The sequence below is a fragment of the Peromyscus leucopus genome, chromosome 1, assembly GCF_004664715.2.
Source record: "Peromyscus leucopus breed LL Stock chromosome 1, UCI_PerLeu_2.1, whole genome shotgun sequence".
NCBI classification, from domain to species: Eukaryota; Metazoa; Chordata; class Mammalia; order Rodentia; family Cricetidae; genus Peromyscus; species Peromyscus leucopus.
The window spans coordinates 190,507,145-190,525,448 of NC_051063.1; the positions used below are offsets into that span (position 1 = coordinate 190,507,145).

General features: G+C 37.2%; 1 protein-coding gene across 1 annotated transcript; it reads right to left on the reverse strand.

The window, feature by feature from the left end:
• Positions 1-231: 231 nt before the first annotated feature.
• Positions 232-17,765, reverse strand: LOC114685601 (vomeronasal type-2 receptor 116-like). The gene is made up of 6 exons (XM_028860242.1): positions 17,569-17,765; positions 13,273-13,564; positions 12,180-12,992; positions 10,639-10,866; positions 3,668-3,791; positions 232-1,136 (listed from the first exon to the last, which is right to left on the reverse strand). Exons 1-6 carry the CDS (start codon positions 17,763-17,765, stop codon positions 232-234), a joined length of 2,559 nt encoding a protein of 852 aa, XP_028716075.1.
• Positions 17,766-18,304: the final 539 nt, after the last annotated feature.

An 18,304-nucleotide genomic window follows, 5' to 3' on the forward strand; every position in this document is an offset into this window, starting at 1 on the left:
GTTCCCAATGTGGCCTTAAACTCACATAGATCCAGACAGATCCCTGCCTCCCAAATGATAGGATTAAAGGCATGTGCTAACATTGCATGGCTTTTTTACTTACTTATAATGACTGGCTTTTTCCTCTGATCTCCAGGAAAGTTTTATTTATTAAAGCACAAATAAAATATCACATTTCAGGGCAAATAAAATATCACCACGCATTTCTGTTAGTATTTATAAAAAGTGAGATCAAGAAAATGTTTTCTCCTTTAATTTTTTAAGAGAATTTCTCTCTGGTCTTAATAAAATTATGTAGCACTTGGGAACAAAGATGCATCCCAATAAGCCTGCGCTGGAGGTCAAGATAGAGAAGACCTCCACAGACACCATGACCTTACCCTTGGTGCTGTGGTAGACTGGGAGAAAGGTGATCCAGACACTGCCGAACAACAGCATGCTGAAGGTCAGCAACTTGGCTTCATTGAATGTGTCAGGGAGATTTCTGGCCAAGAAAGCCACAATGAAGCTCCCTAAGGCAAGGGAGCCATGATATCCCAAGACACAGTAGAATGCAGTAGCTGAGCCCTTGTTGCACATGATTATGATATGGTTGTGCTCAGAGTGTGTATCAATGTCAACAAAGGGAGGAGAAACTCGCAACCAGATTGCACAGAGAATAATTTGGATGAGAGTGCAGATGGCAATGATGTAGTTTGGTGCCCCTGAAACCAGGAAGTACTTCATCCTTCTTCCAGGGACTGTGACTTTGAAAGCCAAAAGCACAGTAATTGTTTTGGCCAACACAGTTGAAACAGCCACAGTGAATGCAACTCCAAATGTGATTTGCTGCAGGATGCAGGTAGCTGAGTTTGGTTGGCCAATGAAGAGCAAGGAGCAAAGGAAACAAAAGATGAGTGAGATGAGTAAAATGTAGCTGAGATTCCTGTTATTGGCCTTGACAATGGCAGTTTCATGGTGCTTGACAAAGACCCCAAGAACCAGAGCTGTGAATGCAGAGAAGCACAAGGCCATTAAGGCAAGAGCCAACCCCAGTGGGTCCTCATAGGTCATAAAGATCACAGCTTTGTCAGTGCACAGGGTCTGCCCTGTATTGGCATACTGATCCTCTGGACACTTCACACATTGATGCAAATCTGATGGACAAAGGGTAATGTTATTAGTTCAGCTTCAGCATCTTTACTGACAGAAAATTTTCATTTTGGATTTTGACAAAGTTTTGCAATATCTGCATTTTGTTCCTGAGGATGTAATGGAATTACATGGCTGCATGGCAAAGCTTCCATTTAGTAATATTCATTATCTTTATGAGTAATGAAATTAAAGCATCACTTGTTTTGTCCACTTAAATGTATTGATGAGATCATTAATCATGTTTTCAGAAAGCAGAGATATTTCTAGTGCATTCTAGATGTGATGATAAAATATTTACACTGGTGAAATCACAGAAGCTAAATTCATCGACCACAATTTTTCTGAGTGTATTTTAACATCACAGATCCCTTCAATTCAGTGCGTCCTGAGATCTTTGTTCCTTTTATGAATGCTATGCTCATGAGAGATGGAGATGATGTCTTCTACTGGAACAAGCTCTATGATACATTTTCTAGTGTGAATTTGCCAGTCCAAACACACTGACATACAAGCAACACTAAATCACATATGTTGGTTGTATGTGCTTACAAATATTTATATGTGTGTGAGCATTTAAAAGGAATAGAAGATCTTGTGAACTTGAGAATGCCTGGACTTACATGGGGAAAGCAAGAGGGTAAGATTGAGATGTGGATGTTATATGAATTTTATATTAATGTGCGAAAACAGCAAAGGGTAAAAATTTACATAAATATGCCCTCATTTGTATCTTCATCTGGAAGCACAGTCACCCAATTCTCATGAATTGTTTTCAAAAAGCCAAAACTCTTTACTGAAGATAGAATCCTCTCTATATACTTAGCACTAAAAATCACTACATTTTGATTCCATTACTTGGAAGCAGACAGTACCTTGCAACTTACCTAATTTCCATCTCTGGGATATTCTGAGACTATGCATGTGTACTCAGGATAAGTAAGAAGTGATAAACAGTATGAGTAAGATAATACAATATGCTTAAACAGGAATTATAACACACAATGTTTATGTTGAGCAATATTCCCCCATTATTTGTAACACCCACTGTGGCAAAGGTAAGAATTGTGATTTCAATTGAGCTTAATCATTGGGTAATTGCAGAAAGTAATGATAAGCTTCCAGGATTTTAAGTCATTTTATCTATAACAATACATTTAAGGGCACAAGCTATCCACTAAATTGTTTAAGAAACTGGAAACTTGGCTCAGATGTGGAGATAATGTATTCCTATTGCAGGATACACAACTTCGATCCCCAGAACTCATATCAGGTCTCTCATAACTGCCTGTCACTCTAACTACAGGAACATTGGATCCCTCTCACCTGCATCTGCACTGGGGTAGACTTAACCATCCATCTCACATACATACACATAAAGTAACAAAGATATTTTTGTTTAATTTGTTGTATTTATTGTTTAAATATCCTTTATTCTTAATTGTTTCTACATTTAAAACAATTTCATTACACATTGCTTAATTATTTTGGTGAATGTTGTACATGGGAGTACATGGAAATCAGAAGGCATGTCTAGAAGTAGGCAACTTTCTCCTACTATGTGGAACATGGGGATAAACTCAGGTCATCAGCTTTAGTTGAAAGGGTTTTAACTGCTGATCTATCTCACTGGCCATAAATTTCCTTTGAGTACTTTCATTTTATTTTGTTTAATTACAGAGCATTGATTGAAAAACTGTGTGTCTGCCATTTGTATTTAGCAGTCCTTAATCAAATAATTATTTGACAAACATGGGCTGTGTAGGTGACAAGATATTTTGAATTATTGTGGCTAACTATGTTTCATAAAAATAATTTTATTCTATTATTTTGTTACAGTAGTATTTGGGTAATGTATATAAACACACTGAGTATAGGACTACTCATATTATACACATCATGTGTCAACATGTATCCTCACTTTCCTCAATTTTCATTCACATTGAACCTTTGAAACCGGTCTCTGGATATTATGCTAAGTCTTTGGTCTCAAACTTTGCAGTTTCTGAAGGGTTTCCACATAATTATTTTCCCATTTCATTAACCTTACAGAGGACTTGTATTTTATTTGGTTCCCATCACACACATGACAGTGGTCAGTGCACCTGATGACCTATTCTGTTTTCTATGGGCTCCTGTACATACATGGTGTGCATAACCTTACATGGGGTCACATGCATACATGCCAAAAAATAAAACTATTTTCAAGATTCATGATCTGAATCTTGTGTACATGTTATTTTAGAGGAGTTTAATGACTAAGAAAAATGTTGTGTAGAATTTTCTGACACTACACTTTGATAATAAAATGTATCTTTCATAAAATTCACCTGCCAAGAATTTACAATGAGTCTAAGATGCATGTCATGGTGTTACTTTATGGGACATTGTAATTGATTACATTCCTACAAAGTCTAACTTAGAAAAATGATGTATTTGACTTGAGTAGTTGCATATTAAACACCTTCAGAATCCCAGTAAGAAGGGAGAAAGTATGGCCAATGTGAAGGATATTTTTTCAAAAGCAAACACTCACTTGTCTCATTAGAAACTTCATTTTGGGGGCAGGGGATGCAATTAAAACAGCAGGCTGCCATTCCCTCCTGCCCATATTTTCTGAATCCAGGACCACAATCAGCACTGCATACAGAGGGTGGCATCTGTAGAAAATTAGACACATGCTGATATGAGGAGTTTTACCTACCCATTCCATTAATGTATTATATTAGCATATTGAAATATCATTAAACTTATTTTATTTTATAGACCACATGAGTGATCACATTTCACTATGTAAGTTATATAATGTCAACCATATAAATTTAAGGAGACAAACTGATAAAAATTGAGTTGCTTCCCTGTGGGATAACTGATCCCTAAGAGGCTTGAGGGCCAGAGGGCCCAAACAAGTAAGAAAGATACTTTCCTAGAGCCAGCCTGGGTCTGCCTGATGGTCTTAGCAACAGCAGCTGAAACATGATCTGGAGATGACCTGGACCAATGAGAGGCAGCAATGTCATACCAGCTGATGCATATTCATTAGACCTCCCCCCAGGGTGGGGTGGAGGGTATATAAGGCTTGCCTCTTCCTGAATAAACTGAGCTTGTTTCCACATTCTTCCAGAGTCTGTATGGTTTGACTCTGCGCCTACTTGCCTCCCATCCCCAAAGGGAACAACAGCAAAGGACCCTGCTACACTTCCCAAACTTAAATATTTAGGAGTAAGAATGAGTTGTTCACTCTATGCAAACACTATAGAACTTTCAAGCTGCAAATTCTAGTTAGCTTTCATCAACATGACACAAAGTACATTTAAAAGATAGAGGAAATCTTAACTAAATATAACTTGTTGCATTGGACTATCCTGTCATATCGGTAAAACATATTATTATTGGGTAATTTGTGTAGGAGTGTCCAGCCCACTCTGGGCAGTGCCATTCCCAGGCAGGGCTGTATGAAAAATCAAACAATCAAGCTAGTAAACAGTGTTCCTTCGGGGGCGGGGGGGGGGGGGCGTGTTGCTTTAGCTGCAGTCTCCAGATTCTTTCCTTTTCCTCCCTTGACTATAACCCATGAGCCAAGTCAACCATTCCTCCTCACATTGCTTATGGTTAATCACAGCAACAGAGTAGCAAGCTAGGATGCATGGATATCTGCAACAGGGGAGATATCTGCTCAAATTTCAGATAGTAACAATGACCTATAGCAAATTACCACTGCAAACCATGACAAATTATAAGGAAACTGTTGAATAGGCAGAACCCAGAATATTTGTGGTGAAGAAATGCTGAGTTTATGTGTATTGAGCTGGAAGATGGAGTGTTTCCTAATACGAAAAGTCACTACAAAGACTGTAAAAGGAGGAGGAACCTCAATGCGTGTTAGGCTGTTTAATATCAATCAACGGATTTTTTAAATTTAAAAAATAGGTATATATCTATGTATTAACATGAATCTGGTGATTGAAATCTCTCTTGTGCACCAAAAAGTTCCTAATTCTAGTATCCTTTGTTGTGTCTCCTATACACAGACAGGGTCATCACAAGTTCTCCACAAATATGGGCAACTACAACATCTTCTTTTCTGTTTTTGTTGTGATAGTTGGGTCTCACTGTGTAGGGTTGGTTGACTACAATTCCCTACCTAGACCAGGTGACAATTTTTTCTTCTTTTTTGTATTTTTTTCCTTTCACCAATGTTTTAAGAACTATTTTTAAATAAGAATCCAATTTCTTTTCATTTATTTAAGGCAGTGTTTCCATATGCAGTTCTGGCTTGTCTGAACTCACTATGTAGGCCAGGCTAGCTACAAGGGGACATAGAATTTTTTAGCCTCCGCTTACAATGAGCTGGGATTAAGACATGTACATCTGTCCACACACAGCTATCCTAATTTCTGATTTTTATGGACATTCTTTTATTTTTCTCTTCATGTAGTACATTGCTGCCAATAGTTTTGCCATAGAAAACCTTATTATGTCAACATGTATTCCTTCTATTCTTTCAGGCTTTGTTTTGTTTTTTAAATCTGAAGAGTTGATAGGTTTTTAAGAGTCCTTTCTGCATATTTTTGGATAATAATGTAATTGTATTCTTATGTTTATTATGTGATATCTTACACTCTGACTTGCCCATGTGAACCATGCTTGCATCCCTGAAATGAAGACATCTTGGCTCAGAGATTGATCTTTCTCTTGTGTTTTTGATTTTTCTTGGAAGGTGTTCAGTGAAAAATTGTTTCATCCATAACTATCAAAGAGATTTTCTCTAATTTTCTTTCTATTTTACTTCATTTCAATGTTTTCCCACATTTTGTAGAAGTGCTCTCTACAAAATGTGGGAAATATTCATAAATGCATATATTCGATTCCCATATTGATAGCAGAGTAACTTTCTTAAACTAATGCTGTTGTCTGTGTGTTTTGATAAAAGAAGGTGACCCTTAACACCTAATTATTACAGAAAATTATTTTCCATTTGCTCTTATTCAATATTGGATAGTTTTCCGGCAGCTGATTTTCAGTCTGTTATTTAAGTGCTGTCTATTCATTCCTTTGATCTCTTGTGTTCGTCTTGCTTTCCAGTGAAGGGGTTCTTCGAGTTACTGCTTGTTTCAGTGGTTATGAATTGTTGTAATTGTGTTCATTGTTCAACTTCCATCTGTCTCCTTCTATTATTAGCAATATCTTACTGTGTATAGTAACTCAGCTTGGAAGTTATGTCCCTGCGTGTTAGAAATGCATCATGGGCCGGGAGGCACTTGGAAGGCAGAGTTAGATGGATCTTTGTGAGTTTGATGGACAGCATACACAGAGAACCCCTGTCTTGAAAAAAAAGAAAGAAAAGAAAAGAAAAGAAAAGAAAAGAAAAGAAAAGAAAAGAAAAGAAAAGAAAAGAAAAGAAAAGAAAAAAGAAACACATCATGGATATTCTGCTTCTTTAAACATGTCCGTGGTGAAATCTGCTGTTATCTAGATGGGGCCTTTCTATGACTAGGGTTTCTCTCCTGTAGCATTCCATTTCTTCTCCTTGTTACAAAACAATTTTAAGAAACGTATTTCAAGGCCTTGATCTTTTCTGGTGTTAAGTGTGTGATATTTAAATGACTACTGTATCTAGATGGCCACATATCTCATTGCATTTTGAAAATTTATACCTATATTTTACTGGATATAATGTTGATTGTTTTAGGGTCCATGATTTGTAAATTTGATCTTCTAATCATATCTCCTTGATATTCTATGTTTTTCTTTCTTTGTTATTGTTTTACCTTTGTCATTGTTTGAATTTTCTTAAGCATAGCTGGTGTTCAAATCTTGCTATCCTATCTTCAGCCTGATAGATGATCTAGATGAGAATTTTCACTGCTTATTCCTTTGATTTAATTAGCTTTTCCTTCAAATATTTTATTTTGAATTTTTCATTATTTTGTGTCTTTTATGATTTCCTTGGATACATGCTCACACAGTGATTTTTTTTTTGTTATAGCATTTTATTCTTCTAGACACTTCAGGGATTTTTTTGGTACATTCTTACAATCATTCTTTGTTAAAATGTCATTGAATATACTTGCATTTAAGTCTATTATTATAACATTTAGAGTTATTTTGCTTGGGTATCTTTATGATTATATTTGTTTGTTTCTTCACTGGGATTTGCATGATTGGGAGCAGAGCACTGGTTGAATTGTTTTTAATCCTGTTAATTCTTCAACTGGATGTTTTAGTAATGCTCAATGGAGCTATGGTAAGAACAGAAATGATATTTCATTACTACCCTCTGAATGGATATTTAGCTCAGTAGCTACACCTTTAGTCCATGTGTGCTTTTCCATGCAAATAATTCTCCTCATTACTCTGAGGAAGATCACTAACTGTAAACTTTATACTATCTGAACAATCTAAATATCACCTCAGATCAAGCCTGAAGACTTTCCTGAGGTTAGCTTCTTTAATATTCAACCCACTCTATAGTTGGTCAGTTTGAATTGGATATCTTAAAACCACCCACATCAGAATCCATGCCTACTGGTATGCCCAGGACACATAATGGGATATTTCCTTTACTGCTGATTATACAATCCCATGTGGGACATGCCAACTCTGGGTCCTATTTTATTAATTTGGGCATCAGAAATTTCATATTTTGGGGTTTTTTGTTTGTTTGTTTGTATATTCACAGTCATTATAAGACAGCAAGGCAAAGGTTTGCAGGCCTTAACTGTTGAATTTCATGCTTCACAGCTTGAAAGAAAAAGGGGATATGGCCATGCTAAATATCTTGAAGGCATTGCTTAATAATCCCACAGTTCTTGAATGAATTGAACTGACCCTTCACTGCCTTTGGAGGACTTTGCTACATAACTCTTGCCTGTATCTTTGACATTTTAATGTTTGAATATCTTGCTGATAAGGGTCCCCAACTGAAGGCTAGCACTGGGATAATATAACAATTTTTATAAAAACTGATGTTGAAGAGAAAGAAATTATGGTGGTTCCCTAGGAGAATTAGCTATGCAAGAAATTGAATTTTCTATAGAACCTATTACCCTTAGGTAATAGTATAGGTATTAGTAAGCATGAGGCATAGGATTTGGAAAAAGTAATTAAAGAAGAAAAATTAAGTGAATTTTGAAAGTTGACAAACTATAACTGAATAATTCGATTTCATGTATTGCCAAAGAAACACAGAACTATTATTTACAGGAAAGAATTTTGATTATAAAATTAATGACAAGTTTGGTAATGCTGTTTTAGGAATCTTGATGTTCTTTTACTCTTTGTTGGATTGTAATAAAGTTAGAGACCATATTGAAACAAAAGTTTATGACAGAGACACAAACAAAAACATTTTGTATCAGTGTACTGCCTAGCTTCCTGAGGAGACTTGTCACATCAGGACTTCTCTGATTGTAGAAAGAATAAAGAAAAGTACATGGTATTTTAGAGGTCAAGGGAAAGGATGATGGTCTTATGTCAAATTTAAAAGAAAGAATTTAAGCAAGGGAAGGAGGAATTAGATTTCTGTAGAAAGATCAAATATCCATTATAGTAAATTAATAGACTAACAGGTAGTAGGAAATTAATTCTGATGTGTTAACTTAGTCAAACTTACATAGAGATATCCTGCATAGTTTTACTGTAACCACAAAGGTTTACAACACCAATTTTAAAGAAACAGTAACTGAGTTAAAAGAATTGATTTTATCATAATGTTAGATTTTAGTTCTAAATGAAATTTGCTGTTTGCTGGTTTTGTTTCTTTTATTTTAATATGCTTATGTAATCATGAAAGACTTTTAAAAAGTATATGCCATGGAAAGACTTTGGAATCAATGATTAAAGTATATGAGCAAATAATTTGTGTACACATAAAGCCTGTGAGAGCTGCAAGTTTTCATAATATGACAAGTCATACAGAGATATGTTTCCCCTCTGACCATAACTTCTAAAATGAAAGTTGAAAGTATCCTCAAGTCTGATTTCTCCATCACTGCTCTTACATGCAGTCACTTCAGACCCTACCCTCATCCAGAGATGGACAGTGACATTTACAATTATCATGAAAGCCAAAGTTTATTACTACCAGTTCCTCCCATACAGAGAAGGAAAGTAGGCACAATCTTGTTATTTTGAATGAACTATGCAAGAATTATGGGGAAAAAGCAAAGTTCCCTACTGTGAAATTTCATTGACGTTATAATTCAGGGCTGGAGAAATGGTTCAACTGGTAATTACAATTGTTGCTCATGAGCAGGACTCAAGTTTGATTTTCAGGACCCTCTGACTGGCACTAAGGTCTATCATGTTCCCAGGAACTTGAATCATTCTCCTGACATTCTTATGTACTAGAAATGCAAATGTTCAACAGACATACATACAGACAAAATACCCATACCTACCTTTAAAAAAAAGAAGGAAAAAGTGAGTATTTAATTATAGAATACCTAATATGGATCAAGAAAATGTTAATTTATGGTTAGAAGTGTTGATAATAAAGGATCTTTTTGTAAGAAGGTTTGCAGAAAATTATATCATAAAAATTAATATTGCATGCATGTTGACTTGACTCTATCCTTACAATCAATCTAAGTCTTTTCATCATCTGTGCCTGATGTTCAGCATACAGGAGAAAATCACTATGTAGTAATCAGAATGGTACCAAGAGAATATTGCTCACTTTACTGGAAATAATATTAAACATTGGTTATAACCAGTATATACTTATGTTAAAATCATAAACAGTTTCTGATATGATATAAAATACACTCTGTGTATGTCTAAAATAATCAAAGAATTACATAAACTATGACATCAAAAGTAAAAAGAAGAGAGATAACATAGGAGGCCAGAGACTGGTTCTTAGTGTGACAATCTCTTTCATTTTACTGAGTTACAAGGAAGAACAAATGGACAGACTTGACTGTAGTGGGTAGCCATTCCAGCTTTTATCTGGAAGTTCCATCCCCCATTGAGGCTTCAGTAACTGTCCACCCTACAAGGTGGGGTGGAGAGAGGACCCTGAAGACCCAAGATACAGATGTGCAGGCTCTCTTGGTTCCTGGACCCTGGATGCTGGAGTTAGACTGAGCAGAGTTCTCCAGAGAACAAGGCCGGACTGTGCTACACCTTTCCCAGACCCTGTTCCCTATCCTTTCACTTCTAAGTTACCCTACAAAATAAATCTCCCATTTAACTATGTGGAGTGGCCTTAATAATTTCACCAATATCTGGTGCCCAACATGTGGCTTGAACACATGACTCTGAGATTAAGAGTCTCATGCTCTACCGACTGAGCTAGCTAGGCTTCCAAAGAGATGCACTGAGGGACTGGTGCGGCTCCGAGAAGACCTGAAGAACTAGGGGTGGTCAAGCTGGTGGACCAACGGAGGAAGAGGCCTTGCTGACCAGGGTTGGAGCTTCCAGATCAAAGCTGGAATGGCTACTCACTACACTTGACACGTTACTACTGTGTAATGTAAGTCAGTACAGTTAGGTCAGACCCACCTGTCTACTTTCTGTGGGCCACCATTTCCTATATTCAGATAAACGGATCTGTTGACCATGAGGAAAATATGGGCTAAAAATCCCTATCTTCACCTTAATTCCAAGACCTTGTAGAAAATTCCAAGTCTGAAAAATGTCATAGTCTGGCTGTAGTTTTTCTTTCTCGTTCATATTTACTTTTTCCCCAACAGGATTAGTGAAGTGAGTCTTCCTCAGAATGGAGTGCAGCTGAAAGACAGTCACCATTCTATATTGAATGTGCCCTTACTGGAAGTCAGAAAACATATCTCAGTTTCATCTTAAAGGAAACTTTATTGAAGGGGCCAAGGGTAAAAATCTCCATGAAAGCAAATGGAAAATAAACTTTTCATAATGTTCCTATCATTTTAATTCTCTCAAAGAAAATTATGGAACACAAGCACAGACATACATTCAGAAACAAAACATAGATATGGACTATACACAAACACAGACACACATACACCAACACAGCTAAACACAGAGCTATGCACATTCATACAGATATAAATACCTAATACTCCCATATACTCATTTACACACACACTCACATACACACACACACACACACACATGCCAACACACACATATGAACATACTGGCACACATAGACAGAGAGACTTATACACTTAAACTGACACATAGAAAGATAAATATAGAAAACCTATACACAGGCCCACACATACACATAGTCTCAGACAAACACACACAGGGAGACATACCAAGATACAGACAACCACACAGACACATTGACACAGTAAATTTATGCACATATCCAAAGACATTCTGACACAGACACCCACTCACATATACACAGCAACATATATGCAAGTAAATACACAGAAACATACAAAACACACATAGGAAAATACACAGAAAAACAACACCCATACAGAAAGACATTGACATCAGGCAAATTTATGTTCACTACTACAGACAGGTAGATATGCAGCTAGACTGACACACATACACACAAAGCAATACAGATATATACACAGATACATAGAAGCACAAAAACATGCATTCATACACACTGAGAAACACCCATTCATGTACATGAATACACATGTATGTACTGAACTGAATCACAGAACAATTTCTTGTGTAATTACTCTCAGAGTTATAAGTGAGGTCCCCAAACCTAGAGTGCAGGTGGATTCAGTTAAGAATGCTTTTGAAAACCAACTCCTACACTCACTACCATGTATTTTATAATTAATAAGTTAATGTACAGCATTAACGGGGAAGGACTGATCTGTTTCCACTATAAGAACAGTGTGATGATATTCAGGAGCTCTCTAACAAAATCACTGATTTCTACTGATAAATTGTGTCTTCCAAATGATTGCCTTAGTATTAGAGATTTATACCAACATCCAGATTTACTTCCTCAACAGGAAAAATGTTCATAAATCTTTCTAATGGGGGAATATTTATTAATACACTAGATTTGGGCATCTGACCGACTCTTGAGTGCTATAACATTTATAACACAGAAAACCTTCCAATAGAAATAACACTACCTTCAAACAGTTAAAATTGTGTTCTTTTCCATTGTCCATTGGCTGATTTACTTGTTGTTGAAGAAGTCTCTCATGAAGGGCATGGGCCAAAGCATACACAGCATTGTATAAATCATAACTGGCATCATTAAAGGCCATGTCAAAAGTTTGTACCATCAGCCATTCCAGTGAGGCATTGGATGAACAATTCTTCAGTGTCTTCCACTTAGATTCTGCTACTTCACAGTTAAATTTCATCCACTCCAACCTTGCCAGGTATTCATCTGAGTATCTGAGATGGGTCAATGTCTGAACAAAATTTTTAAAACCAGAAATCTCAGTATGGTGGTGAGCAAAAGTTATTGTTCCAAGGGATGAGGTAAGTGTGAAGTCTCTATTACTTGTAGTATCATCCCACTGTGAAGTGGTGACCCATATTTTCTGTATACCTAGAGATTCCCACATTCTAAAGCTCACAGCTAGAGTACTGTCTGTGTCTCCATAAATGATAACTACATTTGTGGATGATGTCATGATTTGGTTATAATACACTTCAGCTCTTGACATGTATAGCTCCATGTTGACCGGGATCATGTTTACAAAGGCGAAGCAGACTGTATTTTTTTCCATCTCTGTTCTCAAATATGAGAGAAATTGAATACCTTGATCATTGTCTGAGATGGCCAGCCCAATCCAGTTCCAGCTGAAGTGAAGCATCAAAGAAATCATGGCTTGGGCTAGTGATGTGTCCTTGGGGGCCATCTGATACAGATATGGAAATTGTTCACAATCACTCAGGATAGGATGGAAGGGTCCATAGGTGAGCTGAAGTAACTAGGACACAGGCAACAGCATGAGGTAGCACACACTCCCAAGAACTTATAAACACTATTCTGCCAAGGGGTTCAAGAAACCTCCCCTGACCTACTATTTCTTCCCTCATCTCCATTTACACAAGGAAATGTGGAAGTCCCATCAAGTCTCTGAACTGTACCCTTGCACTACACAGTTTGACATAAGTGTAAGGCCAGTCTCCTCCTCACACTCTTCTTAGCATCTGGGAATGGTATCATCAGACATGGCATTTCTTGCAAACCCACCAAAAAATCCTCACCTGCTGAGATTGGTAGAGATCCATGATTTTCCACATTATGACAGATGTTGCCCAGTAAGGTCCTGTAAGCATCATTGCACACCCGATGTCTTCATTACAGACATAATTAGGTGGAGCTTCCTGGCTTTGTTCAGAATTATGTATGAGACTGTGTAATAGTGACACAGGATGACAACCCTCTGCTGGTAATTCAAACACCAGAGACATATTTGGTAAAAGATCAGAGTTTCTGTTGACTTCATCAATGGAAAATGCCAAGGCCAGAACAAACTTGTAGCTTGCAGTTGGTATTCTGTAGAAGGATACAATGATTATTACAAACCGAGATCTACAGATGATCATTTGTAGTCAGTACAAGGATTATCCTATCCTGGAGTGCATTCCCAAACTTGCCCAAAGTTTGAAACAATTGTCCTGTGTTGTGAGGCTGGGATGACATAAGAAGCTGAAAGCTTGCTAAAATTTTAAAAGTTCATCAGAGTGTGTCTCCAATAAATATAAGGACACAATAGCATCTTCCATAGTGAGCACTTTCCATCTCTGGTTTTCAAGTGCTTTCTCAGAAGATAAGTACAGTGGCACAGGTTTGACCAAACAGTAAAACTAATCATGTTTTCATTTTGAAATTATTGGGCAATATGAAAAATACATGTGATGTGTCAACCAAGTTTCTGGTATTTTTTATGAAACAAACTGAATTGTATAAAGGCATTCAAAGAATGACTGGTGAGTGCACAGTGATCTTTCTCGGGCCGTGTTTGGCTCCTGTTCATTATAATTAGTGGGCAATACAGTTAACATATTCCCTCATGCCCAGCCTCATCTTGCTGATTTTTCTTTGTGATTTATCTACTGCAAGCACAAAATGTTATTTTTAATTAAGAAAAATGTTTCAGTCATTTTACACACCAATCAAAGATCCCTCTCTTCCCTCCTCCTGCTCCCCCCCTTCCCCTCCCAATCCACCTCTCACTTCCCCCTCATAAGAAGGCAAGGCCTCCCATGGGGAGGTATATCCAGTAGAGGCAGTTCAAGCCCTTCTCCCTGCCTCAAAGCTGCATGAGGTGCCCCATCATAGGTAGTAGGCTCCAAAAAGCCCCCTTGGGCACCAGGGATGGATTCTGATCCTACTGGCAGGGGGCCCCCAAGAAGATCAAGCTACACAATGGTCTTGCCATGCAGAGGGCCTAGTCCAGTCTCATGCAGGCTCCACAGCCATTGATCGAACTTTCATGAGTTCCCACTAGTTTGGTTTGGTAGTCTCTGCAGGTTTCCCCATCATGATCTTGATACAATTGCTCATATAATTTCTCTTATCTCGCTTTGACTGGACTCCTGGAGCTCTGCCTGGTGTTTGGCTGTGGATCTCTGCATCTGCTTCCATCAGTCATTGGAATAAAGGTCTGTGATGACAGTTAAGGTATTCACTGGTCGGATCACTGGGGTAAGCCAGTTCAGATCAGGCACCCTCTCCACTATTTCTAGTAGTCCAAGCTGGGGTCATCCTTGGGGATTCCTGGCAACTTCCCTAGCACCAGTTTTCTCTCTATCCCCATGATATCTCCCTCTATCATGGTATCTCTTTCATTGGTTTCCCACTCTACATTCCATTCCTTTATGTTCTCATGCCTATCTCCTACCCTCCATTGCCCACCCCTCATCCCCAGCTTACTCATGGAGATCTCATCTATTTCCCCTTCCTAGGGCAATCCAAGCATTCCTTTTTGGTACTTCCATGTTAGTTATCTTCTTTGGATTTGTGGGTCGTTTTCTAGTATTCTTTGCTTTATATCTTGTATCTACTAATGATTGGGTACATACCATGTTTGTCTGTCTGAGTCTGGGTTACCTCACTCAGGATGCTATTTTCTAGTTCCATGGGAGTGCAAATTTATACAGCCACTTTGGAAATCAGTGTGGTGGTTTCTCAGAAAATTGGTAATAAATCCTCTTCAAGACTCAGCTGTACCACTTTTGGGCATATACCCAAGGAAGGCGCAATCATACCACAGGGACACATGCTCAACTATGTTCATAGCATCATAATTCATAATAGCCAGAACCTGGAAACAACTTAGATGCCCCTCAACTGAAGAACAGATAAAGAAAATCTGGTACATACACACAATGGGGTGTTTTTCTCAGCAGAGAAAAACAATGACATCATGAAATTTGCAGGCAAATGGATGGAACAAATAATTTTTTTTTTTTGTTTTTCGAGACAGGGTTTCTCTGTGTAGGTCTGTGCCTTTCCTAGAACTCGCTCTGTAGACCAGGCTGGCCTTGAACACACAAAGATCCGCCTGCCTCTGCCTCCCAAGTGCAGGGATTAAAGGCTTGCGCCACCACCACTTGACCAAAATGTTTTTTTAAGATTTAATTTCTAAATAAATTTCAATACTAGAGTATATTTGATAAATATATGCATCTGTGTGTGTGTGTGTGTGTGTGTGTGTGTGTGTGTGTGTGTGTGTGTGTACATGAGAAATACTCATGTAGGCCATAAGTTGGTAATGGATTTCATGGTTTTCAGTGACACTTGGCTTTAGATTGGACTGGCCTCAAATGAACAGGTATACATCTGCTCCATTCCCCAAATGCAGAAATTAAGAGCATATACCCTAGTATTGTCCATCTGTTTTATGTTTACACAGGAATGTTCAATGTAATCACACTTGGTATATTGTACCAACATAAATTTTCTTATACTGAGCACCTTTCAACTACATTTCCAGTTACAAATATACAACACTATCATGCAGCTGAGGACTTGGAACACCAGGAAAATGCAGTGAGATTTATTTCTGCCATTATTACATGTTTGCAAAATAAAAGAATATAAAGAATACAATATATGGAAAATATATATAAAGTTTGTTAGTAAAATGGTCAGCAAGTTAGTAGGAATAAAACAATACCATTTTGTTTTTAGATTTATGGGAAAATATTAACTCCCAAGTCTTTCTACACATTGCATAACATCTAACCAATAAATATAAAACTCAAACATACTGTTTCACTCTTAATAATTCACTCAGAGTTGAATATAAACTATTTCTCACTTAGAAATGTTACCACTGTGGTATCTTTATTTTTAAGTAAATATACTTATCTATACATTTTAAATGAAAATAATCTTATAATATTCATTCACACAGAAAATTATCATTGAAATTTTCAGTAAAAGTCAACAGGAATTTGAGATTAGAATTTGTGAAACTTAACTACTACCTCCTTCAAACTAAACATTAAAAAACATCAATGATGTGAGCTATTAGAATGGCCTAGTGGACTAAAGTGTGGTGTTTGAAAACAACTCTTGGCAATGCACAAAATCAAAATGTGTGTAGTGCCTAAATGGTGAAATATGCAGCTATAATTATTAAAAGTTCTGAAAGGGAAATATAAGAGGTAGTAAACATGATATAAATGTAAGTGAAAACAACTTATATATAAAGAGAGAAGACACATGCTTCTTAAGTAATGGAAAAGTTGAGCTAGTATAAAACTGTTCTCAAGTGTTGCCAAGTATCACATGCCACAGCTGTCATTCAGCATGTTACAAGGAGTGTAAGCAGTCACCACTATTAGTGATAGTCTTTCATTTAAGAAAAATGTAAACATAACATTTACAGTCTATACATTCCTTCTTTCCTATAAAGAAAAAATGAAGAATTGTACTTTGAAATTAAAGTCCAATGATTATACATGTGTATAAGTGAAGTATGGAGAAACAGGAACACATATGAAGTTCACAGTGGACAGTTCTCCTACTTCCATTCTTGATGCCGCTTTAGAAGGCATAGTGTGGCTACAGGCAGAGAGCATTTGAGAGAATAACTGAATATCTATATAAAAACTCTCTGGAGATAGAGGTGCCACAAAGCTTAGTTGCCCAAGCCCATACATTAGGAGTTACAAAATAATCAAATGGTCATCACAAAGTCTACTCAACACCCATAGGATGATACTCAAAGATATCACTGGCTATAGTGCTGCAGACACTCTCCAGAAAAGGGCTATATGTGATGGAACAAGATATAAAGTCATTCCCCCCTCCCCCGCTCAGCTTCTAGCCTTATACATAGGAGGGAAACTGGAGGAATAACAATACTTTCTGAACAAACTAAAAGTAGAAAAATAGCAATGAGTCTCTAAAAGAATTTGGGGTTGTTTCTTGGTGTGTAGCTCAGGATAACATGACAAAAGAGTCAAAACTTTGCTTTAATTCTTACCTTAAGAGCCCTCAAAAAATATTTGTGATGACATTTACATATAAAATGCAAAGGAACTTACTGTACATTCAGAAGGTGGTTGAAATACTCTTTCTTGACAGGCCTCTTCACTGATCCAAGGGAGAAGATACAAGATGTTAACAAGTCTCCATCCTTGCTCTTATTCTGCTTCACTTTCCAAAAACACGCGGGATGAATGAAACTGGACACAAGAAGTGGAATGTTCAGGAGCAAGAACAGGAAAATCAAAGTGAACATCTTTGTCCTACTCTATGTCTACACAGTGTGTATTGTGAAGGGCTATTCAGATCAACACATTATATGGGCATCCATGTATTCCCACCTGCTTTCATATCTGTAGCAAAAAGAAAGGCTACTTGTGCATTCATGATTCCTTATTTTCCAGGTGTTTTGTAAACTCTGGAGAAATCTTGGACAAACTGTTTCCTGGGGCTGTGCATTTGATGTCCATGTGATTAAATTTGGTTGATAAATATATATGAGGAGATCTCAGGTAGTTTGATGACATCACTCATGTTTGTTGAAACTAAGGTTCCTTGGAGGATACTACTATGAGGAAATTTGATCCCAGGACTCCTGAACAATCTGTTTATGTTAATGCCTTCAGAAATGATGTTAGTATATTATGTTAGATAATTCACATTGAGACATTCAGTAATGGTTCAGGAAGGATCTACAAAGTAGAATTCATGGTAACACACTGGGAATTGCATCACAAATTCCCTGTCAGGGAAAAGCAGCTCCATGTTTAGAGCAATTCAGTTCCACACAGCATA

Excerpts from the sequence above, each read along its gene's own strand:
- LOC114685601 (XM_028860242.1), bottom strand. The coding sequence starts at position 17,765 with ATGTTCACTTTGATTTTCCTGTTCTTGCTCCTGAACATTCCACTTCTT. Across the intron at positions 13,565-17,568 it reads AACCACCTTCTGAATGTACA|AATACCAACTGCAAGCTACA; the intron begins GTAAGTTCCTTT and ends ATCCTTCTACAG. Across the intron at positions 12,993-13,272 it reads ATCTCTACCAATCTCAGCAG|TTACTTCAGCTCACCTATGG; the intron begins GTGAGGATTTTT and ends CCTGTGTCCTAG.